The sequence below is a fragment of the Pseudonaja textilis genome, chromosome 1, assembly GCF_049901715.1.
Source record: "Pseudonaja textilis isolate UNSWEBS1 chromosome 1, rPseTex1.2, whole genome shotgun sequence".
In the NCBI taxonomy this organism is placed as follows: domain Eukaryota; kingdom Metazoa; phylum Chordata; class Lepidosauria; order Squamata; family Elapidae; genus Pseudonaja; species Pseudonaja textilis.
The window spans coordinates 223756800-223784741 of NC_141990.1; the positions used below are offsets into that span (position 1 = coordinate 223756800).

A 27942-nucleotide genomic window follows, 5' to 3' on the forward strand; every position below is an offset into this window, starting at 1 on the left:
GGGCTACAAGTTTAACAGCCCTACTCTGTGAAACTGAAGGCACAACAGAGGGGATACTGATGTGTAACTGGAAAGAAAGTCAATATAATTTTAAAGAATGGGTACAGGATATCAGTATATTATCTGTTTTGAAGAGTCTTTGTTCTCTAAAAATAAAAAATGACACATTTTGTTGCTAAATACTAATCAGATTTAATGATAAACTCAACAGTTAACTCCTTATAATTATTTATACTGATCATGTGGACCTTTGTTATTAAGGGTTTTTAAATTTGTAATTATTATGATTAGTTATTTTAACCACTAATTGATTCACCCTTTCTCTATTTTCTTCAGTTTGTTCAATTTAAAACAGTATTTTCCTGGAACCAAATAATTATACAGTCCACCCACAATCCCTTTGCCACACTGAAAAACAACTTTCTGTTTTTTTATGAATATAGGAAACTCACATTTCTGTAATTTTACTAAATTAGATTCTGTGAATCTGTTTTATTATACATGTGCAATAAATTTTGCCCCTTAGAATCAAGGTGCCAAATACCTCAAAGCCTAGAGCAATTGTAAATACACTGTATTTCAAATCAGGTTTCATTCATCCTCGATCTTAAGAGTTCTTTTTTTTTTCCTCATTGCCTGGACTTCAGGTTACAACATTCACAGCAAAAATAGATGCAAATGTGTAGCTTACAAGTAGTCCTTGTCAAGTGACCAGAATTGGGAGGAGAAAATTGGTCGTTAAGCAAAGCAGTCTCTAAGTAAAACATCACAATTTTGCAATTTTACTTCAGCTTTTGTTGGCTTTACAGACCTGCAAAGGTTCTCACAAAATTATTTTTTTTATCACCATTGTAACTGCAGAAAGTTTCTGTCTAAGGCAGCTGTTAAATGAGAGCTACCATATTTCCAAATTATCAGGGGTTCTCCTTCTGACACTATCCCAAAATTACTGGGGGTGGGAGCTGAGTGATGGGAAGAAGGGTACTTATTGATATCCACTTGCTCTGCCCTTTGAAATTCACCAAGCTTAGCTAAATTGTATGTCTATACACTCTCTCTCTCTCTCTCTCTCACACACACACACACACACATACACACACACACAAACACCTATAACTCATAGCTCTATCTACATCCCAAAACATATGTAGGATGGGATTACCTATCTCTTATTCTATAACCCTCTTCGTCTATAACCCTCTTATTCAAACAGGGTTATAGATGAGGGCTTCAGAAAGAGGAAGCTTCTAAAATTAGGAAACCCCCCTATTTTATTTATTTTTTTTCCTAGAAATTTGGGCTTGCCTTCAACTCAAGCTATGTCGAAGCTTCTGAATTCATCCATTAACCGGAGCAGGGCAGTGAGAAAAGGCTGCATGATTGTTCCCCCAGAGTTCCATTGCTTCTCTGCCCCAAGTGAGAATCGTGGAGGGGTGGGATTCCTACCAGCATAACAACCAGATCAGTGTGTGCATGCTTTGGAATCATGCCTCCAAGTAAAAAGACGACTTGGTCCTTGTGGCTTCTGGTTCTAGCTTTCCCTCCCTTCTACCCTTGGGATGCTCAAAGGCGTGGAAAGTCTTTCCCCGTGTGTCCGGCTTCTTCCTTTTCTGCTCTTTTTTCTGACCTTGCATCTCCGAGGCCCTCTTCTGCTCCTTTGGGGATGACAGGGGTGGGTCCACCTTGATTTTGGGGATGTGGAAAGTGTGTGTGTGAATTTCTTTTCCTGTCTTATTGTTCTGTGCATCCTCCAGTTGCTGAACGTCAAAAATGGCCTTTGCACCTGAAAGGCGCTGCTTTGGGTTGTACTGGAATTTCGGCTGAGTTTTGCACAGTTTTCCCAGTTGGATTCTACATTCACGTTCCAGGTCACCCTCTGAGATGGGCACATCATGGACCTACCAAAGGGGAAGAAAGCAACAAATTTAGGTATGAGGTCCAAGGAAGAAAATATGAATTTAGAATTACTCGTATTACAGAAAAATGGACTTGATGGAGAGGAGAGGTGCGGGTAACCTATCGATCGGGGTCCATATGTGGCCATAAATTCCTTCTTTTATGGCTCTTATGGCTTCAATAAGCGGCATTCCTGAATTTAGGCTGCAAATTCCCTGAAAAGAATTCTCATTTGGAGGAGCAAAATAATTAAAAACGGGTACATAAGGCTTCATTTAATTTTACACACCAGGAATAACAAAAAACAGCCCAGCAATACAACAAAACCATCCCCTACCTTGGAATGAGAGCCTAGGCATTTACTGGGAGCCTAGGCGTTACTCCTTTGCTTAAGGACAACTCACAGCCCTCAAATTTCCCCACCTCTGCAACAGAGACAGGGAAGGACACTGGTGAATATTGCCAGGTTATAGCTGGTTTGTATGTAGGTTAGATTGGGCCTGCTGAATAGATTTCGGGGGGCGACTAGAAGCAAATCAATTAGGGCTCTCATGGGTAAACTGTATTTTGCAACCTCCTGATTACCTAAAAAGAATGCTGCTGGAATTCAGTGGCAGAATAGCTGATTTCCAGCATGGTACTTTTCAGCAACAATTACCACCCCCAAAAGGCCAAAATAGCAATAGCACCAGCACTAGTACTTAGACTTAAATACCCCTTCATAGTGCTTTACAGCTCTCTCTAAGTGGTTTGTAGATCCCCCAACAATCTGGGTCCTCATTTTAACAACCTCGGAAGGATGGAAGGCTGAATCAACCTTGAGCCTGGTGAGAATAGAACTGCTGGCAGTCGGCAGAATTAGGCTGCAATATTGCATTCTAACTACTGACATGCCAGCAGGATGATAATAAAGGTGAGAATCCAAATTCTATGTGCTGGATACCTACAAAGCCTATATAACATGACACAGAATTACATCAGGCATCAACTTGCCAACATTGATTCTACCCATTATAGTCACGCTTCTTCTTACCACCCCTTGAGAGTCACCACCCTCTCTTACACAAGAAGTAAATGGGACTTGGATCAGGTGGCTGGCCTTTTCCGTAGCAGCCCCTGACTTCTGATATATGCTTTTCCTGGATATGTATGTGTAGCATTGTGGAAAGGGAACTTCACCAGGGCAGGGGTGACATCCAAGTAGGAAAAATGCGAGGGGAACATCAGGCTAGCCATAAAAGCAAACTTGCATAGGAAAAGAGTTTTGATAAAAGGTATTGAAAGAAGCCCCCTAGACAAAAGCCAAGTAATTAAAGCTAGGGAAACTAGAAAAACAAATCCCTTACAAACAAAAGGCCATGCCAAATCAGCAAAACAAATAGAACAAAAGACACATAGCAGACAGGAGATTGCCACTAAACAGATATAAGAAATGAAACTAATAATCCAATCAAACCACCCCGCAGAGTTTACCCCTGATGGAAATGAAGACAACCCCCGACAGGATTTAAGCACTCACACACAAAAGGGGAAAAGGTATAAAAATCAGGAGTTTATTACACAAAGCTGGCTAGCCCCAGGAACGCAGACTTCTTGCTATCTCTTGCCTTCCTGAAAATTAAAGGAACCTGCTTACAAGCAGCTGCCTCTGTTTGTGTCCTTACTCTGGAGCACTCCCAGCAGGAAAAAAAGAACCCTTGGAAGAAAGGCATTTGCAAGCCTTTCAACAGCATCTTCCTCCTTGCATTCTGCAAACCAGCAGAATATTTTTTTATTCTAACCTGGTTTGGATCCTGACTGGCTGTTTCATGGCATTTATCTTGGTATGTAAGTGTCACTTTGTATTGTACTGTATTGGTACTCTTTCTATCAAATTGTAAACTGCCCAAGTCCTATAATAGTTGTAGTCAACAAATATTGCAAAGAAAATCCATATATATATATATACATACATACATACATACATACATACATACATGCTTTGTTCGGGTATTTTCCCACGTCATTATAGTTGTGCTTTTAAAGTTGTAGCAACGTTTTGGCAGAATCTCATCTGCCATCATCAGACGAACACAATACAGAAGCCTGATGATAGCAGATGAGATTCTGCCAAAACGTTGCTACAACTTTAAAAACACAACTATAATGATGTGGGAAAATACCCGAACAAAGCTGAATACCACACACACACACACACACACACACACACACACACACACACACACACACACAAACATACACACACACACACACACACACATATGCATTAAGCCTCCATGAGACAGTAGTCCATCTGCGTCTGAAAGTTCACATTCTGGATAGAGAGAGAGAAGACCAATAGTTTGAAAGAGGGTTCAAGGAGTTCAAGGGTTCAAGGAGGCCATCTATGTTCAAACTGAAGAACCCTCCCTCAAACATGGGAAAGGGATATGATATCATCTGTTTACTACACAGTCCTTTCAGGGTCCCAAGAAGGTTCCACACCCATTTACACTCTGATTCGGGTGACTCTGAAGAGTCAGATAAACCCTCAAGTGGCCTCAACGACTCTCAGAGAGCAAATGCTAATGAACAGATGACTGCAAAGAATATAATACTTCCATTCCCCTCCAGTCAGAACTGAAGAAACTTCTTGGATGAGAAGTGAAACATTTTCAAAGGGGAAAAAAAACCCTGGACAGTCCAATTGCCTTTTGGAAAAAGCACCTTTGGAACATACATTCTCTTCTGTCCTTTAACATCCCACTCTTTACACACAGACACACCGAGAGTTTTTACCCTTTCACAAAATCTCCCAATTATTACTGTAATCATCTTTTGCAGGTCTCACATGCCTGCACATTCAAAATAGTTGATTGTGGCCAGAAAGAAACAAAAAAAAAAGAAGCTGCTACACCAGACAGGAAGTTTTGTAGTTTCTACCTCAGCCATGAAGCTGTCTTCTTGCAGAAACTGGGGTGGGATGCTGCGTAGCTTCTCCAGTGTCTCCACCAGTCCTGAACAGCCACGTAGTTTTTCGGAGGAGCCCAGGGCTAAGCGGACTAACAGCAGACCAACACGAAATAACACCTTGACCCCTGTGGGAGAAAGCCAGGCAGAGCAGTTGAGTTCAGGGCAAGCACTCTTGTACACTCTTGTCCATCCATCTGGCCAGGCCTATTCTGACCAGCAACAACATATTTCATGTTACTTTTGGCTGGAAGTTCTGGGATTCAAACTGGGTGTTCTTGCATTGAATAATACTGCTTCTCATGGTTTCTGGACAATCTAAGAGCTCCAGGGAAGCAGAATTAGATAATCTAAGAGCTCCAGGGAAGCAGAACTGGAGCTCCAGGGAAGCAGAATTAGAAAACTGGTGAATGAATTTACTGAAGTAATCCTTCGTACACCAAGCTATCCTGCTTACTCAGAGTGTAGGAGCTAATGTAGAATTGTAATTCCCAGAATTCCCACTCTTTGCGCATGCTCATAGAGAATTCTGGGAGCTACAGTCTCAGAATCTGTAGAAGGCTGGGGATGACTGTCCCTCCAAAAAAAGGATGAGTAATTTGGTAAAATATATTATATATAATTTGATAAAATATACTATATATAATTTGATTATACACACACACACACACACACACACACATATATATATATTCATTCTTAAGTTTTCACGGGTATTTATATGTATGGTATTCAGCTTTGTTCGGTATTTTCCCATGTCATTATAGTTGTGCTTTTAAAGTTGTAGCACGCTTTGGCAGAATCTCATCTGCCATCATCAGGCTTCTGTAAACACAATACAGAAGCCTGATGATGGCAGATGAGATTCTGCCGAAACGTTGCTACAACTTTAAAAGCACAACTATAATGACGTGGGAAAATACCTGAGCAAAGCTGAATACCATACATACACACATAGATAGATATAGATATAGATACAGATATAGATATATAGATATAGATAGATAGATATATGATATAATATATATAAAATATATTAGATATAATTTGATAAAATATATAGCTTAGCATTAAGGAGAAAACCTTCCACACACCAATTTCACCCGCGCTTTTTACAATTTTGTAAACAACAAACTAAAATACTCAAGGTCCATCCCACCCCTGATTAGACCTAATGGTAAAGATTGCAACGACGACACCATTAAAGCCATCATCTTTAACACATTCTTTGGCTCAGAATTTGTAAACAGCAATGGATCATGCCCAGTATTTCCTAGCCGAACCACAGAAAACTGCAATGATCTAATACATATCGATTTTACAGAAGAAAATGTTGAAAAAGCACTACACAATCTAAAACCATCTCTATCTATTGGACTGGACGGAATATGTGCCTACTTCTTAAAAAAGCTATCCACTGCCATAGCAGAACCTCTAAGCATAATCTGTGAAAAATCTTTCAGGACCAGCTCCTTGCCTAACCTATGGTCACAAGTCATGGTCATCCCTATCTTCAGAAAGGGAGACCCCAGCCTAGTTGAAAATTACAGACCAATCTCCTTTTGCTGTGTCACCTGTAAAGTCATGGAATCAATTATTAACCAATCCATTATCCTCCACTTAGAGACAAACAACCTACTCTCTAATAAGCAATTTGGTTTCAGAAAAAAACTGTCCTGTAATCTGCAACTCTTACACTGCAAAAACACATGGACTACACAACTCGATCAGGGCAAAGCAATAGGCGCAATCTACATAGACTTCTGTAAAGCCTTTGCTTCAGTGGTACATGACAAACTACTCCTAAAACTAAAATCTTATGTTATCGCTGGACACCTGCATAACTGGATAGAAGCATTCCTGTCAAACAGACAACAAATGGTCAAAATAGGGAGTGTCCTATCAAATTCTGTACCTGTCAATAGAGGTGTCCCCCAAGGCAGTGTTCTAGGACCAACTCTCTTCATACTCTACATAAATGACCTCTGTGATCATATTAAGAGCAACTGCGTTCTCTTTGCTGATGATGTAAAGCTGTTCAATACCACAGACAATACTGCTACCCTTCAAAAAGATCTTGACTATGTATCAGAATGGTCAAACAAATGGCAACTTCAAATCTCAACAAATAAATGCTCTGCCTTACATACTGGCAAAAAAAAACAGAAAATAAAATACAAGCTGAATAGTCAAGACCTTGTTGATGACACAAACTCTGTCAAGGACCTTGGAATTTTCATCTCAAATGATCTAAGTGCTAGAGCCCACTGTAACAACATAGCCAAAAAGGCATTAAGAGTTGTTAACGTAATCCTACATAGCTTTTTCTCTGGTAATATCACACTACTAACGAGAGCATACAAAACATTTGCTAGACCAATACTCGAATACAGCTCATCAGTCTGGAACCCACATTACATATCTGATATTAGCACAATTGAGAAAGTCCAGAAATATTTCACAAGAAGAGTTCTCCACTCCCCCACTCGTTATATACCTTATGCCACCAGACTTGAAATTCTAGACCTAGAAAACCTTGAATTATGCCATCTTTGGTTCTGATCTAAGAATGGTATATAAAATCATACATTGCAACGACTTACCTGTCAATGAATATTTCAGCTTCAACCATAACAACATAAGAGCACACAATAGATACAAACTCAAGGTTAACTGCACCAAACTTGATTGCAGGAAATACGATTTCAGCAACAGAGTGGTCAATGTCTAGAATACTCTACCTGACTCTGTGGTTTCTTCCCCAAACCCCCAAAACTTTAACTTTAGACTTTCTACAATTGACCTCACACCTTTCCTAAGAGGTCTGTAGGGGGCGTGCATAAGCACACCAACATGCCTACCGTCCCTGTCCTATTGTATCTTTTATTTTTCTTATATGTACCTATTTCATGTATTCATACCTATGTATATACCTATTCTTATTATCTTGTAAGCAATTGACAAATCAAATTAAATAAATAAAAAATATTTTTCAGGATCTCAAGTGTATGTCCTTCAACCGTAGCTCCTGAAAATCAGCATACATTTCCCATCATTTTGAAGTGGAAACACTTAAAAAATACAGCAGAAGCCCTAAAATAACATAAAAATGAGGAAAAAACTCCTCAAAAAACACCTTGCATAACCGTTGGATTTTTGGTGATTTCTTGGGTGTGTCCATGAGCTTTTCTTGGCAATTAGTACAAGGACATATCTAACAATATGCTAGTATCTTTTTCCTGAATGTTTTTTCAACTTCCCATTTTATCTGTTTTACAGCCCTGGGATTCCTGAATAGTTCTTCATCTAAATAATTATGTGGCTTAGTGTGATCTGGCTTAGTGATTTTAGAATAACTCCATTCCAAAATGTAAAAAAACCAGAATGTCCTGTTTCTGTGAAAACACACAGAGCAAAGCTCTGCTTACTGAGCAGCTTCTCTACTTTGCTTTTACAAAAAAATTTTTTACGTGTGAGTCCATCATAATGTTGTCCATCTTGGTTCCAAATCATGACCGTCCCTGTCCTTCTCCATCCAATATCCTATTTCTTCTTAAATTTATTTCAGAAAGATTTTAATCTCTTTATCCATAGAAGATATCTCTTCCCAAAAGAAAGGTTGTTCTGACTCTCCTGCCTTTGTTTTCCAATTTAGCATCCTATGTCAACAGAGTTAGACTCTAGCAATTCATTCTCCCAATCATCTCATACCAGAGGTGGTATTCAGCAGGTTCTGACCAGTTCTGGAGAACCAATAGCAGAAATTTTGAGTAGTTCAGAGAACCGGCAAACACCACCTCTGACTGGCCCCGCCTCCATCTATTCTCTGCCTCCCGAGTCCCAGCTGATTGGTTGGGTCTTCATATGTCGCCCTGCACAGGAGAATGGAGCTGGAAAGCAGGCTAGTGGAGTGGGGAGGGAATGGGATTTTGCAGTAACCTTCCCCTGTCACGCCCACCAAGCCACACCCACAGAACTGGTATTAACATTTTTTGAATCCTACCACTGCCTCATACTACTAGTTGCTGCCTTGCAAAGTTTGCAATATGATTCTGCTTCTTGTCTCAGTTCAGACTTACAGATCCCCAGGTGCTCATTGCCCTCACTCACCTTCACTCAGGAAGGCATCCCAGACTCTCAACACTGTGGGGAAGGGCAGCGTGCGGGCAAAGAGGCACAGGAACCACTCGGGCATGTACATCAAAGGGCCCACCCCATGTTTCTGCAAGTGCTTAAAGGCCTTCGGACACACTTGATGGAGGAGCGCAGTAAAAATTTCACTGTCTAGCACCAGCGCCTCCTGCAGGAAAAAGATACAGTGACATCATTTAATGAAATAGTTTTCTTCTCTGTTACTCTCAACTTTCATATCCTTGCCCGTCCTCAATTTATAACTATTTGTTTACAATCGTTAAAAATTATGTCAGTGTGGATACAAGCTGAGTATTAAAACACAGAATTGTTTTTTCTTTATTCTTCTATAAATGATAGAATATGATGTTTAAACTTCAACCTGCATGGATCCTTCTGGATGGGCATGGAAATTTTAATTAGAATCTTCTTGCCTCTGTAATGTTATGTTGCAACATAAACCAGTGCAGCAGACCAGTGACATCTTATGATCTGACTTGAGCGCTGCATTTTCATTTGTCACTTCCTTTTGGCAGCTGTGAAATCAGGCTTTAAATAGTGGTCATTCAACACAATTTTCATTTTAATATCTAAAAATGAAGATTTTATTTCAAATAAATTTCCTTGATGTCTTCTGAAAATGGTCTATTTACCAAGCAATGGCCGACTCGTCAAGTCACTTGCCTCTATGCTACAGTCAGGAAGTGGCATTATGGAAATTATTTCCCTTTTTGAATTTTGACCTTTCAATCATCAGGAAGGGACACACAGGTTGTGAAAGCCCAGTTAAGGTTATGGGAAGTATTAAGAGAAGAATAATTCATGAAATGGCCCCTGGAAGATAGTATAGTGGCAGTAGGAGCTACTAAGCCATTATCTCAGAATAGAATAGACAAGAGTGTGAAAGCCAAGGTATGAAGGCACAAAGCACTTCCAGGAGGGAAGATATGAGACTTCCAGCCGTCCAGCCTACAGTTTCATCCATCCACTACAGTAGGGGGTCTCCAAATTTAGCAGCTTTGAGACTTGTGGTTTTCATCTTGCAGCGTTCCTCGGCCAACTGCCTGGGGAACTCCAGGAGTTAAAGTCCACAAATCTTAAAGTTGCCAGGTTTGGAGACCCCTGCACTACAGTCTTGCTTGCCATCCTCACCTGGCACAATTCTTGAGCCTTAGGTTTTAATTTCATGCGTGAATCTTCTTTTATGTGAGTCAAATATGAAGTTGTATCACCTGAACTTTTGCCTTTAATCTATCTATTTAAAGGCTCAAAATCAAAATAAAAAATGCAGTCCTATTTTGCTCCCCCTCTACCCCCCCGGATCCCTAGGCACTCTCTTCCACTTCCTTGTCCCCCTCTTCCCATGGGGAACGAGATGCGAGCAGCTGATCAGCAGGCTTGTTGAAATGCCAGATCTGGAAAGAGCTGCTTTTTCAAAGTCCCATACTTCTAAAAGTCTTCTAATTACATGCCTGTTTTGCTTAATTAAAACCAGAGAGAGATTGAAAGGGGGGATATATTAGGGGTTCCATTCCTCTCCCCAATCAGTGGTAATTAATATCATCTCCAGCTGGAGAACATTCTGCCTAAATCAGCTAGGATGTTGCTTTCAACAAAGGAACGTAACAAACCATTTTCTCTGGCAACCTTCCTCCTGGAACCTTATGGAAAACATCATAAGAAGCTAAATTGATTCTTCTCGGGAAGAGTTGAAGGGCCAGATTGTTAAAGGCTGATCTGCATGTGATAAACCAGCACAAGCCAGCAGGCACCCAATGTCAAACCCTCACTCCTGTCCCATCACTGTTTTCCTGGCTGCTGGTATTGTCGAGAAGGAAAGGTGGGTACCAAAGCCAGAGGGCTAAACCCATGGCTTAGTTTTCCAAACCCTATAGATGGTTTTGATTAAGAGGATAGCACCATTTGGCAGCAAGCTGGAATAGAGGCTGTGGAAGAAGGATAAGCATTGGCAGTGGGGACAGAACAAAATATCTCAATATAGCTTCTGCTATTAACTTTAACCTTAAACTGTCTACCGTGGACCTCACTCCATTCCTAAGAGGTCTGTAAGGGGGCGTGCATAAGCACACCAGCATCCCTGTCCTACTGTTCCCATTTATTCATACTCATTCATTATGTATATACTTATACCTGTTTATACTTATATGTTTATATGTCATGTTCATACTTATACTTGTTTTTCTCATACATGCTTGAGAAACTAAAATAAATAAATAAATAAAATATTAAAAATTGGTGGGGAGAACTTTAATTCAACCCCAAAGAAAGGCCTTAAGAACCGCTGTCCCATTCCAGTTTGTTGATTCCCACCACCACAGGTGGATTTCCCTTCTTTCCTAAACCTCTCACCATTTGGGGGCTGTAGTAACCAGGCAGATAGTGGTCGCAGATCTGTACCAGGCACCAGAATGCTTGCTGGAAAAAAAATAAACAGGCAGCCATCAGAGAAGACAAACAGTAGCAGCCGGTAGAGATTTAGCATGGAATAACTATGATGTAGGAAAAATAAAATGGATGAAAATCTGACCATCTTGTCTAGAATTCTAGAGAGGGTTTGGGAAATCAGAGGAATACAACTTGGCTCCTCTCAGAGAACTTCAAAGGGTACATTAAAAAAAAATGTCAGGATGCCGTCAGGAGGTCACGATGATACAGTCACATTTCTGCCTATTTTTTATTTATGGCAATGCATATAAAGACGGACTCATCTACAGCTGCATCATCTGGACTAGCTGCATTTTAACACCACTGCCATGTTGACTTTTTTGACCTCACATGCAGACATCCCTTTCCTTTATGTTTTGACTTGTTGAAGGGCAGTGGAAGTAATTTGGTTTCTCAGGAGCTTTGGAAATTGGGTTGAAGCCCATCCAATTTCTATTTGGGAAGTATTTTAATGTTATATGGACTTACATCCTAGCCAGAAATGGCTCATATATTTTGTTAGATCAGTCAGTCAATCCAACAACCGTAGTGATAACTGTGAGGGTGAAGGCCTTTGCTTGAGACTCACCTCTGGTGGCATGTGCATGAGAAGCAGGGCACCCACTGGTCCTTGAGCTTGACAATAACCTTCTTGGGGCCGATACACAGTGTAGGCTTTCAGCAGCTGCAACAGCCCTTGCTGTCTATAACGGAATAGAGATCACAGAAGGCTTGAGGAAGCCATGGTCACATCCTTGCCTTGGGTTCACCAAATCCAACCCAGTAAGAGCACTCCAGCTCAGCTTTGTTATTCTGCTTTTAGGTAGAATCCTGTGCCCTGCCTTGGCCAGTGGGATTCAACCTGTTGCTCGGTCTTAGAATTTGTAAGTGGGCTTTCCATTCCCCGACACTCTACCATGGGGCAAGTGACCAGTCTACATATATGGTAGGATTGTCCACATTCCATAGATAAACTGGGTTCAAAGCAACTGGCTGGGATGATTCAAATGGTACCCTAATGCATCTGGAAAATTCAGCTTGGTGTTAGCCAAGTTAGAGTTGGAAATGGAATCAGTTATACAAAGTATAAAGAATTATAGCCTGTATCATGTAACATGCTGAGTGTGGCTACTGAGTTAATTCATTTTCTATGGTCACACAACATGTTGAACCATTAGCCACACAAAGTTCGTATAACCTATTAAGCCTTACACACATACAAACTCAGAGCTAGGATCACTATTCTTTAGCCATGCTGCTATAGTTTTTCAGAAGATGTGATAAAGGGTTATAGGGACAGAGTTATCGAAAGTCCATTTCAGTCATCAAACAATTATCTAACTAAAAGCACCCCTGGCAGATTATTATCTAGCCTCTATCTGAAAATATTCGAGGAATGAAGTCTTTCTTCTTGTATCAATCCACAATCCCTTCCCTTCCCAGACAGAGGTAGGTACACTTTAGAAGGCAGTGACCATATATGATTTTTAGAGCATGCATTGTGCACTATTATAATAAGATGAGCATGGCAGAGTTTGAATTTTCACCAGATGAGTGCCATAATATGATATTCTTCATGGGAAATTGGTGAGGTTGCTCTCATCATCTCTTTAGCCTTCCTTGGGTTTTCTTAATTCTGGCTTCTTTTGGTCTTTTTCCTGGTCATGTGGGTATCTTTTCAAGCAAAGCAGTAGCCCATTACTCATTGCTTTTATTTTCTACAAATGCCATTGGGATCTAGTGAAGCTAGTTCTTTGTTCTGCAACAGGCTAACTTCCTTTTAATTTCTAAAAAATTAAAGTTAAAACTGAGTGAAGAAGGAAGCCTTGTAACCCTAAAAAAAAACTATTTATGGATCTAATGCTATTATGCAACATACAGAGCAACCCATAAGCATGTTACAATTTAGATATGGAGTTTTGATTTTTTTAATCAACAAAAATATTGGGCACAAATTAAGAAAAAATAAAAAGAGATAGAATATGAAGCATTTATATTTATATTATTTATTTTCTCTAAAACAAATATGATGGATTGAAAATTTATTCAGACAACTACTCTGTGTATTTTAATCTGTAATAATCTATTCAAAAATTTCATTCTGCATACTCTATCCACTCACCCAGGACCTTCAGGAGACAGGAACATCTCATGGAAAGGGAATTGGCGGTGAATGTCTTTTGTGATAGTCTCCACCCATTGAGGATCACCAGGTACCTCAAGCAATTCCTGCAATAGCAACCAGACCTCTGTCAGTGATGGCCCCATATTTGCCCAACTCTTTCCCAACAGGAATACAAAAATGACAGGAACGCGATGGCTCAATGGCTAAGACGCTGAGCTTGTCAATCAGAAAGGTCAGCAGTTCGGTGGTTCGAATCCCTAGCATCACGTAATGGAGCGAGCTCCAGTTACTTGTCCCAGCTTCTGCCAACCTAGCAGTTCGAAAGCATGTAAAAATGCAAGTAGAAAAATAGGGACTACTTTGGTGGGAAGGTAACGTTCCATGCACCTTCAGCATTTAGTTATGCCAGCCACATGACCACGGAGATGTCTTCGGATAGCGCTGGCTCTTCGGCTTTGTAACAGAGATGACAACTGTTACATCAGCCCTTAGAGTTGGAAACAACTCACACATATGTGCGAGGGAAACCTTTACCTTTACCTTCCCAACAATACCCCACATGTTTATATGTTGTTAAAGACAGATAAACACAATAAAGTTAGTAATAATATAGTGGTAGATAATGTGGTCTTCAGGCACTCAACATGCTACTTTCAGCATGTTACTTTATTAATAGTGCTTACGATATCATCTGGCTAAATTAAATCCTTCCAGACATCTAGTTGCTGATGTTGACATGCAGGAAACAAAAATCAAAAGCTGAAAGACAGAATTATTGTATTTTGCAACACGGAATGTAAAAAGCATGAAAACAGAAAAATGAAAGTCAAATGGACTGCACATGTTGACATCTTCTGCATCAGCTAATTGTAACCAAATAATATCAATATCAATAAAAGCAACGGGCAACTCTTTAAAATAACAGTTATCCAACTTTATCCTCCAAATCTTAACATTTGATGAAGAAGCTGGTGGGTTTTATGGTCAGTTTAAATCTGAAATTGAAAATCATGCTAGCCAGACATGGTTGGAGACTGGAATACTACAACTGAAAATAGTAAGGAGGAAAATGACTTGAACTGTATGCCCTACAGAAGCAGAAATGATGCAGGAGAATGATTTATTAGTTTCTATCAGTCCAGTGACTCCTTTATTGCGAACACAGTCTTCACAAATGATGTCTATAATTACCAGACGAAGGGCACAGAAATAAAACTGATTACATTATTGGTACAAGGAGATGCAAATGCTCAGTTACACAGTAAGGCAAATATGTGGCCAGGAGCACGGTGGGAAAAAATAGGCCTATTATTAAATATAAAAAAGACCAAATCAGTACAGTAATAACACGTTCAATGACCAGCTTTAGAAATGACACTGCAGTAGTGGATAACTTTTGCCTGTTAGGATCAGTTACTGAACAAAAAGAAACTAGCAAGAAATACTACCTCTTTGGTAGAGTACAAATGAATGTTCAGATGTGATATATCTATGGCCATAAAGATCAGAAACTATGCGGACAATAGTTTTCCATGTGGTACCCTGTGGAAATGAAAATTGATTTTTGAAGAAGCAAGATAGTGTTTTAGAATTCTTAAGAATGTCATGGATAACCAAGAAAATAAACAAATGGCTCATCAAACAATCCAGAGCTTTCACTCAAGATCAGGCTCAATTTGTCACATTTTGGACACATTGTACATAGTCAGAGTTCCCTTGAGAAATCCATAATATTAAGAGAGATGGAAGGAAAGAGAAGCAGAAAATGATTAGAAACAAAATGGATGGATTTGACTATAAAGGCAATAGGTTTATATTATAACGCAAAAACACATAAAGGGCTGGGGTGGGAGAGATCAACTTGGAGAAGGTCTGTCTGTGATACTACTAAGATTTGTAACCAACTTAATGGCACATAATCTAAATAGATTTCAACTACTTTGGTTTACTTGGACCATTCTGTATTTGCTTAAGGTTTTTTGGTTTTGTAATTATATTATTCTGCATACATTTCAATTCTTTTAATTGCATATTGTTGCCTTGAAAACATATTTTTGCTGAAAGCACAATATTTTTAAGTTAATAGATATTACAAATGAATATCAACCAATAACATGGAAGTAAGTCCAATAGACTTACTCCCTCTTAAGTGTCCATAGGATTGTGTTTCAAAGTATTCCTCAATTTAAAGAAATGCTCTTGCCATACCTTTGTTAGAGATGCTGTACTATACGAAGCAGGCCTCAGGTCTTAATGTAAATATTCAAATAATCAACAGAAGAGGAGATATAAGTCAAGAAGAATGTGTGGTTAGTTTGCTAATTAATTAATATAAAGGCACAGATGAAAAGGATAAGTGCAATAGCAGAAGGGGTGGTTGTCCTGTTGGCTGATGTGATAATAGAACATTTCTAAACATTTCTTTTAACATGTGTAGAATATCTTGTGCCTCAAAAGCTAGAATAAGACACAGGCTTACCTGGTACTTTCCAGGGCTCCTCTCCATTTTGGCTTGTCCTCCACACAACAGAGGCCAACAACGTGCACGTAAAGAGGAAGGGATTCCTTTTCGGCACAGCAGCTTTATCTGAATTGTTATAAACCATATAAACTAAGTACATAATGATCCTGTATAGAACCCAATCCCATAAAGAATCCCAATACCCTTTGTCCCTATGGCTAGCCAAGGTTTGAGCTACAGACACCAGGAAAGACTCAACTTTTTCTCTGTTTTTTTAAAAACATCTAGCTAAAACTGTGGTGATTGCCAGGGAAATTTAAACAGTGATAGGCCATCACCAGAAACTCTAATTCCAATTCTTCTTTAGCTGTTTCAGTTGAGGCAACCTTACAAAGACTAAACTGATGTGTGGAACCAATAATAGATTGAATGGGAAGCTGGAGCTCAGCACTCACAAGATGAGGGTATCATTGGCATGCTTATCACCAATCTAGCCTTTTCTGGTTGGCTTCATACTACAGCATGGAGTGGTAGCATATGAATGGTCCACTGGATGTTGCTGAACTGTTCCCTGCTGTAGCCAGAATGGCCAGCGATTAAAGATAGTGGGATTGCAGTCAACAATATATAGAGGAACAATGTGCCTATTGGTATAAAATAATAGCTTTACTAAATGCTGTTAGTATTTTCATTTTCTTAGTAAATTGTGGCTTCCATAAGTGAACATAACTTATTCTCAATCATCCATATACTTACCTATATACCTCTTCCCTTTCCCTCCCTCCCTCCCTCTCGCTCGGTTTGCCTTTAGAGTTTTATTGCTGTAAATAGTCCCCCCCCACCAATTGTTTCCCAAGAAAACATAGAAGATACCAAGCCATGCTGGTCACACAAAAAGTTCCAGGAATTTAGTAGGTTAATCTCAAAGGTGTTTTGTAAACTTAGATAGGCTTGATGAAAGGTTTGGATCCTTGTATGGATTTTAGGATCACAATATTAAACAGTATAAAGACAACCCAAAAAATTAAGAAGAAATTAAAAAGAATTAAAAGCAAATGCCAAGTTTCACAATCCAATTAATATATGAAGAATTCAACAGCCTCATAAGGTTAAAGGGTCTTTGGTGCCAAAAAGGATTATTCATCTTTCATGTGAACTTGCTCCTAGGCTAAGCTTGCCTTTGGAAAACAAACTTGGAGTAATTCATGCCCATCTGAGATAAGGTTGGTGCAGGAAGATTTCTCAATTTTAGAATCTATTTGTTAGAAAAATCGTTGTAACTTCTGTCCTTTTGGCTTCATGCAAAGATCTTTTCATTTTTTTCCTGGGTTTTTAATGTAAGTTCTTTAATTTAATATCAGTTTATGCTGCAGTGGATTTGCAAATATTAATTGCAATAAAAGCTGTAATATTAATATTTCAAGGAAACTGCAACCATTGGTTACAAAAACTTAGCATCTTAGACAGTGGTGGGATTCAATTTTTTTACTGGGTGTGGTTTGGCGGATGTGGCATGGCTTGGTGGGTGTGGCTTGGTGGGCATGGCAGGGGATGGATACTGCAAAATCTTCATTCCCATTCCACTCCAGGGGAAGCTTATTGTAAAATCTCCATTCCCACCCCATTCCTGGGGGAAGGTTACTGCAAAATCCCATTCCATCCCTACCCCACTAACCTGCTTTCCAGCTCCGTTCTCCTGTGCAGGGCAACAAAGGAAGACCCAACTGATCAGCTGGGACTTGAGAGGCAGAGAATAGATTGGGGGCAGGGCCAGTCAGAGGTGGTATTTGCCGGTTCTCCGAACTACTCAAAATTTCTGTTACTGGTTCTCCAGAACTGGTCAGAAGCTGCTGAATACCACCTCTGATCTTGGAACTCCTTCTATCTATATTGTTCTATTTGGACTGTTTCTGTTTGGGGTTGGTATGTACAAAAGAGAGATAAGAGAAAGTTTCTGATAAGTTTCAGATATTATTCCATCTCACAGTATAATGTACTGTATTTGGTCTAGACTTTGTTCTATGAAGTTAACCATTTGCTATTTATTCAATAAATCATGGTTAACTGTCATTTAATATGTCAAATGCACATTACTTTTTGAACATAATTTGAAATTATGATAGGGTTCACTAAAGACTTTGATGAAAAAATGTGATGAAATCACCCATTTAAGGAAACAATGCTAGATACCTTCTTACCTTCCTGTAGCGCCGGGCCATGGTTTTCTCCCAGTGAGCTGTCATTTCCAACCATTTGGTTTCACGGCGTCGGATGAGCACAACAGGAAGATGATCTTGACTGCATATGAAGGAGAGAAAAGCAAAACTTAGGTCACCTCTCTAAATTTCCTGTAAGGCCATAATGCTCCCCATCGTACTTTCCCACTGTGAAAAAAAATATTGCAAGACACTATTACTCTTCATGAGGGCTCCTATTAAGTCCATTTTTATAGAGTCTATTTTTAAATTCTGGGAGTTGAAGTCCACAAATCATAAAGGGGCCATAGTTGCCCACCTCTGCTATAGAGCAGGGATCTCCAACTTAGGCAACTTTAAGACCTATGGACTTCAATTCCCAGAATTCCTCAGTCAGCTTTGCTTTGCTGGCTGAGGAATTCTGGGAGTTGAAGTCCAAAAGTCTTAAAGTTGCCACGGTTGGAGACCCCTGCTATAAAGGATACAGAGGTTTGCTGAAGTATTGAAGTATTAATCAATAGCTGCTCAAAGTGTAAACTACAGAAGTGTTGATTTTGGCTATTGATTGTCCTCTGAAAAGGCATCCCTTTTCCCCTTGACAAAAATCCAGTTTGAAACTGGCTATGGCTCATGTGCTTCTTGTGTGGACAGGCGGTTTGCATATACCTGCATCCAGGACAGTTCTGTGATAATCACCATACAGGCACACACACAAACACACAAGTTGAAAACCTAAATAGGTTAATATCGAGACATAACATTTGTAGATGCCTTATTCTTCCTTTTGAGCGATTTCCATTCCTCCTTCAGTTTACTTCAGCAGAAATCCCTGTCAAAAATATGCAGGTTCTCCCCATATCAATCACTCAGTGAGTTTATTTCAGCATCCTACAGACCATAACAAAGTACAATATTATTTTGAAAAGCCAATGCTGTATCTCTTTACTATAGCCCTCAAACCCCAAGTCATATTAGCATGAAATTAAATTATTAAATTGGGTCAAATATTTTGGATTAATGGAATAATATGTGATAAAGGGGGTTGAAATTTGCACTATGTTGTGATCTTAAAGAAAATTCTTAAATGATGTATCATTGGTACATGATGTCAGGAACTATTTAGAAAGTATAAAGGGATTTCCAATGGATGTTGAAAAAGTACACAACATAAAGGGATATTTTATCATGCTTTAGTGGACCTGCAAAAAAGCTAAAAAAATGTTGGATTCAAATATATACGTTACAGAGGATTTTACAAAATTAATATTCAGTTGAAGCCAGAATTTTTCTTATTTTTTTTCTTAAACACGAGAGGGAAAAAACATGTTTGAAAAAGCAATACAATCTACATGGATATGTGAAATATAAAACCAAGCAAAACCTGAACAAATGGAAAATGTAGTAACAGCAGAAATTGTATTAGAACAAACTAAGAAGTGAAGAATTGGAGTGAAAGAATGAAGAAAAGATGAATTTCATTGATTTTGACCCAAGCCTATGTCCATTTTACAGCCTCATCTTGAAAATCATTTCAATCAAATTTGCAAGAAGGGTTAATAGAAGACTGGCCAACAGGCCAAATGTTTTTGATCACAAAAGTCAAAACAAAAGAAATACCCAACAATAAATCTACAAACACAGGTCTCAAATTCATTGTGCTCCAAAGAACAAAAATTCTAGAGGTACAAAATACTAAATTTTGATTGACAAAACAATGCTACGAAACTAAAAAAGATTGAATAACACAATATGTCTAAGTCTAAATGCTATTGCTGTATGATTAAAAGGCACATTGAAACAATCATTTAGTTACTTTTGAATAAATCTGAGTATTACCATTTGAAGGCTAAAAGCAGTAAATCTTTATCTGGAAGTTATTTAAGAAATTATATTCAGGTAGAACACAAATGCTGACTACATTTAAATAAATGTTGTCAGGAGCAGGTATTGAAAATATTGATTTCAGCTAAAAAGACATGTTAATTTCATAAAAAGAGATGTCAGCTTCCTTTTTTTTTCTGCAGAGAAGGAACAGTTGATTTAAAACAAGAAAAGTCCTTGCTGGAACCTTCTTCAGCCCAAAGGCAGTGGTTGCAGGGGTGGGGGGGAATCTGGAGCCCCCTTCTTGTTGCCACATTGTTTGGATAGGAAGTTGCACATGGAACAGCAGAAACAGTGGTGAGGCAATTACAGTGGGAAAGAGAGAAGAGGCAGAGATTTATCCAGTAAGAAGACCCATCCAAGAGAGTGGGTGTGATCTTCCGGCTGCCTTTTAAAGAGCCAAGTTCAAGCATCTTTAATATGAAGCACGTATGCCCACAAAATGCTCTGCAACCGGAAAGGGTGAGGAGGCTGTTCTCTGAGTCAGAAGGCTGTACTCCTTTTCTGCTATGACCTCAGCTCCTGAGATGAGTTCCTATGATGCAAAAGCCCCGAGCGATTTTCTTATCTGTATCTTAGCATAGATTATTTACCCGGACACCGAGGGTAAAATGAGATGATCCCGAGTCCTTTGGGAAAATGGTACAGTATTGGAATACCAGAATATCTATACACTGGAATACCAGAATATCTGCATACCAGAGGTCAGGGCAGAACTGAGTCACTACAGGATCCACTGCTTGGATCTTGGCTAGGCTAAACAGGACAAATCTTTTGCTCAGAAACAGTCTTTCCTTAAAAACAATCTCTCTTTTCCTCCAGAAACGAAATGTAGCATGACTCCCTTCCTCAACATCTTGGATGTTCAGATAACAGGGCATAACCCAGTTGATGATTGCATTTTAAATGACTTTCAAGCTTGCTGACAGAATTGAAGCAAATGTGAGGCATATCTGGGGTGGGGTCAACAGTATCAAAATGGTGGGAAGAACTGAATAATTAAAAGCCCCACCCCTTTTTTACGCGCATGTGATGGGTGTAATGCATATTAAAATATTGGCAATACATACTGTCTAGTTTGGTACAGCAACCAAACAGGACTGGTACAGACTCCAATGGATAGTTAAGACTGCAGAAAGAACTGTTGCAACCAGCCTGCCTTCCAGAGAGGACCTGTATATTGTGAGGATTAGAAGGGCTGAGAAAATATCTACAGACCCCTCATATTCAGGACATACACTGTTTCAACGCCTCCCCTCAGAATGCCACCATGGGGCATTGCATGCCAAAACATCTAGTCAGAGATCACTCTGCTGAGCATCTAATTCTCATAGTACCATCTAATGTCTATGTATATTTACTCATGTAGTATGGCTGTAGTATTATTATCCTTATCTTCTTTACTACTACCTCTTATTGATATTATTATTACTATGATGATGATGATGATGATTTTGCTGCTGCTTTGCATTTACACTGAGGGGACAAAGTCCTTGTGTGCAGGGGTGGGATTCAAATTTTTAACAACCGGTCATGTGGGCGTCGCTTAGTTGGTGGGCATGGCTTGGTAGTCATGTTATTGGCTGGGCATGGCCAACTCAATATCAGTCACATTGAGGCACGCATCTCCACACCTGGCTTCTCATGACTGTGGGGATGCTGCAACCATTGTAAGTGTGAAAATGGTCATAAGTCACTTTTTTCAGTGCCATTGTAACTTTGAATGATCACTCCACACCAGCAAAGTACCAGCAAAGAAGGGAAAAAAAACTCCAGAGAAGTTCCTGAGATAGGAAGTCTAGTCCTGCCAAGAATGTAATAAGGGTTAACGGAGAGGCAGTTTCTGTAAGCAACACCAGAATGTTTCCTTCCTGCTTTCCTTACAGGATTAGGCCTGTAATTTCTTCTAACAACCGGTTCTCCGAACTGCTTAGAATGTTAACAATCGGTTCTAGTGAATAGGTGAGAATTGGTAGAATCTCACCCCTGCTTGTGTGTCTAATCACACTTGACCAATATTCTATTCTATTCTATTCTATTCTATTCTATTCTATTCTATTCTATTCTATTCTATTCTATTCTATTCTATTTCTATTCTATTCCATTTCATTCCATTCCATTCCATTCTTAAAAGGGGGTAGGGATTTGGTTATTTTAATTCTATTATCTCCCTTCCCATTTATGCCTATGAAGGTATTACAAGAGATTAATCATGCCTGTAATGAGTTGTTTCCCCCTTGGTATGTTTTGCACCAACCTGAAGCAGGAATCCTTTCATACTTGGAAATCATGCTTCTTTTCTCCTTCCCTCCCTCCACTTTATTTTTTTTTTCAGCCTGTAAGACAAGGGGAAACAATGGTGGCATATCTCATCTCTGGAAGGCAGGAGGCTTCAAAGATAGTTTTTTTTTTAAAAAAGGACAGTAAAACAGGAGCATCAGGAATTTAAAATTCTCCATTTACTGCTTATTTTCACCATGATTTACTGCTTAACTTCACCTCAAGGACAGAAAACCCCGATCTTGAGAAAATTCCAGTGGCTGCCAAGAAAGGGGTGTGTGTGTGTATATGTGTGTGTGTGTGTGTGTGTGTGAGAGAGAGAGAGAGAGAGAGAGAAAGATGTTTAAATAGTTCTTCTCACATTAAAGACAATCTTGATCTATCTATGTTAAGAGTGCCCACATCAATTCCTTGCTGCTGCTTGCTGCAGGTCATGGTTTATATAGTCCCATCTTCATTATCTCAAAATATGAGACATACACACATATTTTCTTCTTCAAGGAGCTCTGAAAAAAATACATTTGCAATTAGGAAGGAGAAGCTTAGCATTCTCTAAAGGGTTGTCCGCATTTCATCAGACCCTGGTTTCACAATTCTTTCCAGGAAGTCTTGAAAGTTGAAATGGTTTAAAACTGATGAGGATTTCTACTTTAATGTGACTAAAAAGAATTAATACAAATGTGTTGAGTTCAGCCTTCCGAAGTCATGTAGACCAAAATCTCAAGAAACACACTCAATAGCCACCATAACCACAACGTGTATTTTCAGGATGCACAAGTTGTCATAGATACGGTGAGAGGATGTGGCTGAGCTACATTGCTAAAACAGGAAATGTTAGTTAATAGGTAGGCAAAGACATTTTCCACTCAGGCCTTCTTTGACATTACAAATAATTTTGATCTGAACTTCATTGTTAAGAGTGCTCTTATAACACTGCTTGCAAATCTCTTGTGAATCTACTGACTGGCTGGCTACATAGACACTTATATTGGAGTTGAGGGGCTTGTCTTCCCCAGCTAAGGGTGTTAGGACTATAATGATTGTGTAACAATGACGGCAAACCCTTTGGGCTTGGTGTATCAAAAATTCAGAAAATGCCTAATTTGACTGGGCTCACATAGCACTCACTCATACACACACACACACACACACACACACACACACACACACACAAAGATAAATAATTCTCTATCTCCCTACATCCAGGCAACCCTGAAAAGCCTCTGAAAACCATGCAAAAGTACATCCCATTCTTGCATGAATTTTGGAGGCTCTGTAGAAGAGCATATTCCCCTCATGCAACTTCCAGGCAGCCTGTAGGCCATGCAAGACCATACCCCATTCTCGTGCTACCTCTGCATGAGGCATGAGAAAATCATATGAAAATGGGGCATCTTTCAAAAATAGTTATAGGGTGCTGGTAAAGGCTTAACGTCCTAGCATGTTCCCTTTGACATGTGTAGCATGGGTTCGCCATTACTGGTGCACAGACTGTCATCTTGACACATAATAGCATTTAAACAGACTATAGTTCCAGTCAGAATGGATGACAATTCAGATTTTATTTTGATTCAGTTAATCAAATAGGAATGTAGGGCATCATTTACAGATACAATTACCATTATCCAGACAGAGTACTCCAATTGCCTTGTATTACAAGGATAAAATATATGATATCTGCAGGAGATTTAATATGGTTAAACTTGGCAAGTTTAAGACTTGTGGACTTCAACTCCCAGAATTCCTGAGCTAACATGACTGGAGGAAGAATTCTGGGAGTTGAAGTCCACGAGTCTTAAAGCTGTCAAGTTTGAAGAGCCCTGCACTACGCCAGTTCTAACCTGTAATGAACAATGAGAGGGTGCAAAAAACCCCACCCTCCAAACATTTACCACCTCTACATATTTGACCTACTCCAATTATAAAAAGTTACAATTATAAACCAATTATACAACAATGGTGCTCTTTGGTGATTTAAAATTATTAATCAACAGGAAAGGGGGAAAATGGGTCCTTTAAATATATTTTAAAGAGATTTGTTATCACACTGATGAGTAATGATATACATTTAAAGTTTTTGAGAATGTAGGAGCAGCAGTATGACTGCCTAATTTGGATAACAGTTCACTCTTTTTTAGGATTCCTGGAGGGAATTTGTCCCTGTCCTGACATTAAGCCAATTTTAGAGTTTTATTGCAATTCTGTTTCAAGATGACAGGGAACCTTGCCACCAGTTTTTGGCAATTGTGATTAAAAAATGTCCAAGTTCTACAAGAAGGGAGATTGGATGCATGAAACTCTTGAATACCAGTGTATCCATCTTTGAAATGCTTCCACTAAAGTTGCTATGTTTCACTTCTCATCTTGGGACTGTCCCAAGAAGGTTCCACAGCCATTGGAAAGTACAGATTTTATCTGTACCATTGAGAGTAAGATAAACCCCCACAAGTAGCCTCAATGACTCTCAGAGACCTAATGACTGACATTCAGAATGCTAACAACCAGCTAAGGAATATCACTGCACTTAAGTTAGTAACATTAAGCGAATCTGGCTTTCCCATTGATTTTGCTTGTCAAGAAGGTTGCAAAAAGTGATCGCATGATCTTGGGACACAGCAACAATTATAAGTATGAACCACTTGCCAAGCATCTGAATTTTGATCACATGATCATGGGGATGCCTCAAAGTCGTAAGTGTGAAAAATGGTCATGTCACTTTTTTCAGTGCTGTTGTAATGTGAACAGTTACTAAATGTTGTAAGTCGAGGACCACCTGTATTGCCTATTTTCCTTGGGAGAAAAATTAGTTCCTATCATCCTCATCCAGCAAATCACATCTGAGTTACAAACAGGTCCCATGTGCTCCACTGATAAGAATGCAGGTGAACACCTTTATCTTATGTGTCTGGATCTCTCTGACTTGATTAAATGCCTCTTTTGGTGTGTATAAATTCATTTCATCAAGCCTCAAGTCTTTTTACATCAGCCTGTTTCAACCTGATACCTTTCAAATACATGAGGATTAAAGTTCACTCATCTAGTATGACCATAAAGCTAGAAAAAAGGAATAGATTCAGATCCACAAACTTGAAACTGGGATTCTAACCTGTGGCCTCTGTCAAAATAATACCAAATAACCACAATTTTGTGACATTTTTCCATTCTAGCCAGATTTTCCTAATTGAATATTTGAATTTAAATCTAAAATATCTGGCTTTTTCTTGGAAATGTTACTCTAATCTATAGGCCTTTTTATTTTATAATAATTATATCCTTTAATACTAGCTAAGTTAAAAACAAAAAATAGCAAAATAATTTCCACCTCTAATTTTAAATTGTTATTTTATTGGGGGCAGTCTCCTAAGACATTACCAGAAAATTACAAAGAGAATCAGATGTTACAATAGATTTTGTGAAATAAATCTAGAGATAGTCACTTAGACCAGTGGTAGTCAACCTGGTCCCCATCGCCCACTAGTGGGCATTCCAGCTTTCATGGTGGACGGTAGGGGTTTTGTCCCCTACTTTATAAATCACCATTACTGTGGGACCGGTGGGCAGTTAGAGAAAATTTTACTACTAACAGAGATATAGCACAGTATTTAAATAAAATGATTCAGTTGAGATCTCCATATGTGGGATTGATTGGGGTAGATTGCAAGGGCGACTCTGAAATATAATGTTATTATATTTTATCTATATCTTAAATTACTGTACATTATTACAATTTTATTTTGGATTGTATTTTATTTTATTACTATTTCATCTTAAATTGTATTTTGTCTAGATTCCATTTTAAATTGTATTTTACCAAGTTCCATTTTAAATTGTATTTTATCAAGTTCCATTTTAAATAGTATTTTATCAAATTTCATTTTGAATTGCTTTTATTAAACTTTAGTAACAAATTGTTGCTGGAACTTTGCACTTTGATATGGCCCAAGGGCTAATCAATAAAGACTTATTATTACTAACAGAGATACAAAAGTGGGCAGTAAGTATAAAAAGGTTGACTACCCCTGACTTAGAAGAATGGGCCAGAAGGTACTAGTTCAACACAGATTGCTTCCTCCAAAAGAGAAGTTGGGGAAAAAAAGGCCTTCCCTGGAAGATATTAGTCTAAAATTACCGAACAATAGGGTAGAATAGGGATGGATAATTATTTATATACCTCCTTTTTGCCTTTGAACCTTGCCACATCTGAAGTAAATAATATATCTTGGAAAATTACATTAAGCCAAGACATATTTATCGCCTTTCAGTTTTTCATCCCCATCTGCTAAGTACATTTCCTTCCAAAGTTCTACGGAAATGACACCTTATTTCTAATGATTAGAAATATTATTATTTTAAGTATCTATAGAGGCAGCCAGTCAGGTAAGAACAAAATAATCTGATATGTATGAAAACTATTTCTGCAAAGTGAAGCAGTCAGAAACAGAAAGAACTCAGAAAGGAGTAGCTGAGAATATGAAATTTTTCTACTAGCTTGAAAAGAGATTTCATCCACTTGTCTACACCAAACTCAATGCCATTTTTCCCTTGAGGGTCATTCCTCACCCTTCCAGCCACCTGTGGTGCAGAAGTTGCCTCTTACCCATTCTGGAGGCTACTTCCTCCAATAAAGCCGTAGCGATCCGTCTTGCGGTAGGGAGCCATGCCATTCAGCTCAGAGTCGGAGCCCAGAGAGCTGACATCATCACGCAAGTAGAAATCAAAGGCATCTGGTAGTTCCGCCATAGCTTGGCTTATATTATCAGCTGACAGAGAAGGATCTGACATTTTCCCCTACCATTCAAATCTTTTGAATCAAGTGAAACTGCCAATTTTGTGATTTATCTCATGTTGACTTCAGGCCCTTGGCCCAGCGACTTCGGAAGAGAAGACTGCCTCTATGAACGTACCCCTACTGTTATGACTAGAGTTCCTCACAGGTTCTGCAAGCTATTTCCTCTCAAAACCATTTCCTGATGTAATACACTGCACTATGAAATGAGTAAGGCAAAGGGGTGGAGAACAAGAAAAGATGGAAGGGCACAGAGGAAGGAAGGGAGGCAATCAATAGTTCCCTTGCAAAGTAAAAAAAAAAAAGCTGCAAATACACCCCCAGGAGATGACCCCCCCCCCTTCCATTCTCTCAGTCTCTTCCCTATAGGCAGAGTAAAACTAGGTGCTGGGCCACAGCCTACTTTCATTATAATGAAGGTGAATATACGTGTCCTAGGATAATGTTGCAGGATCCAATCTGAGTCGGTCACCCAGACCAGAGATATTGTCTTCCAAGTTTTCAGAGTTGTGCTAAAGCAGATCCTCAGGGAACTTCAGGCTAGAGAGGAATTCCCTGAAGATGGGCTCCAGCTTGAGTCCAAAAGTTCGGAAGACAAGCTTTTGGTGACCAACGCAGATTGGATCCTGCAACAATACTTATTACTGTGGTCATTTTTATTATCCCAGCTGTTATGAATAATTATTTTTTTAATCTAGAGTCTACCTTTCGTCCCCAAAGCCTAAAAGAAAAGACACAGTTCTCTCCAGGGCATTTTATCTCTACAGAGAAATAACTATTGGTTCAAAATTAC

General features: G+C 39.1%; 1 protein-coding gene across 1 annotated transcript; it reads right to left on the reverse strand.

Moving 5' to 3' along the window:
- Positions 1-459: 459 nt before the first annotated feature.
- On the reverse strand, positions 460-27442 carry TBC1D10C (TBC1 domain family member 10C). Its single transcript, XM_026708094.2, has 9 exons — positions 26961-27442; positions 18206-18305; positions 16026-16133; positions 13544-13650; positions 12011-12125; positions 11347-11412; positions 8956-9145; positions 4819-4973; positions 460-1898 (listed from the first exon to the last, which is right to left on the reverse strand). Exons 1-9 carry the CDS (start codon positions 27143-27145, stop codon positions 1485-1487), a joined length of 1440 nt encoding a protein of 479 aa, XP_026563879.2. The 5' UTR covers positions 27146-27442; the 3' UTR covers positions 460-1484.
- Between the last annotated feature and the right edge of the window lie 500 nt (positions 27443-27942).

Coding starts and splice junctions, on each gene's coding strand:
- TBC1D10C (XM_026708094.2), bottom strand. CDS start 27,145: ATGTCAGATCCTTCTCTGTCAGCTGATAATATAAGCCAAGCTATGGCG. Junction 9,146..11,346: donor GTTACTACAGCCCCCAAATG/GTGAGAGGTTTA, acceptor TTTTTCCTGCAG/GAGGCGCTGGTGCTAGACAG. Junction 1,899..4,818: donor AAGACAGCTTCATGGCTGAG/GTAGAAACTACA, acceptor CCCCTTTGGTAG/GTCCATGATGTGCCCATCTC.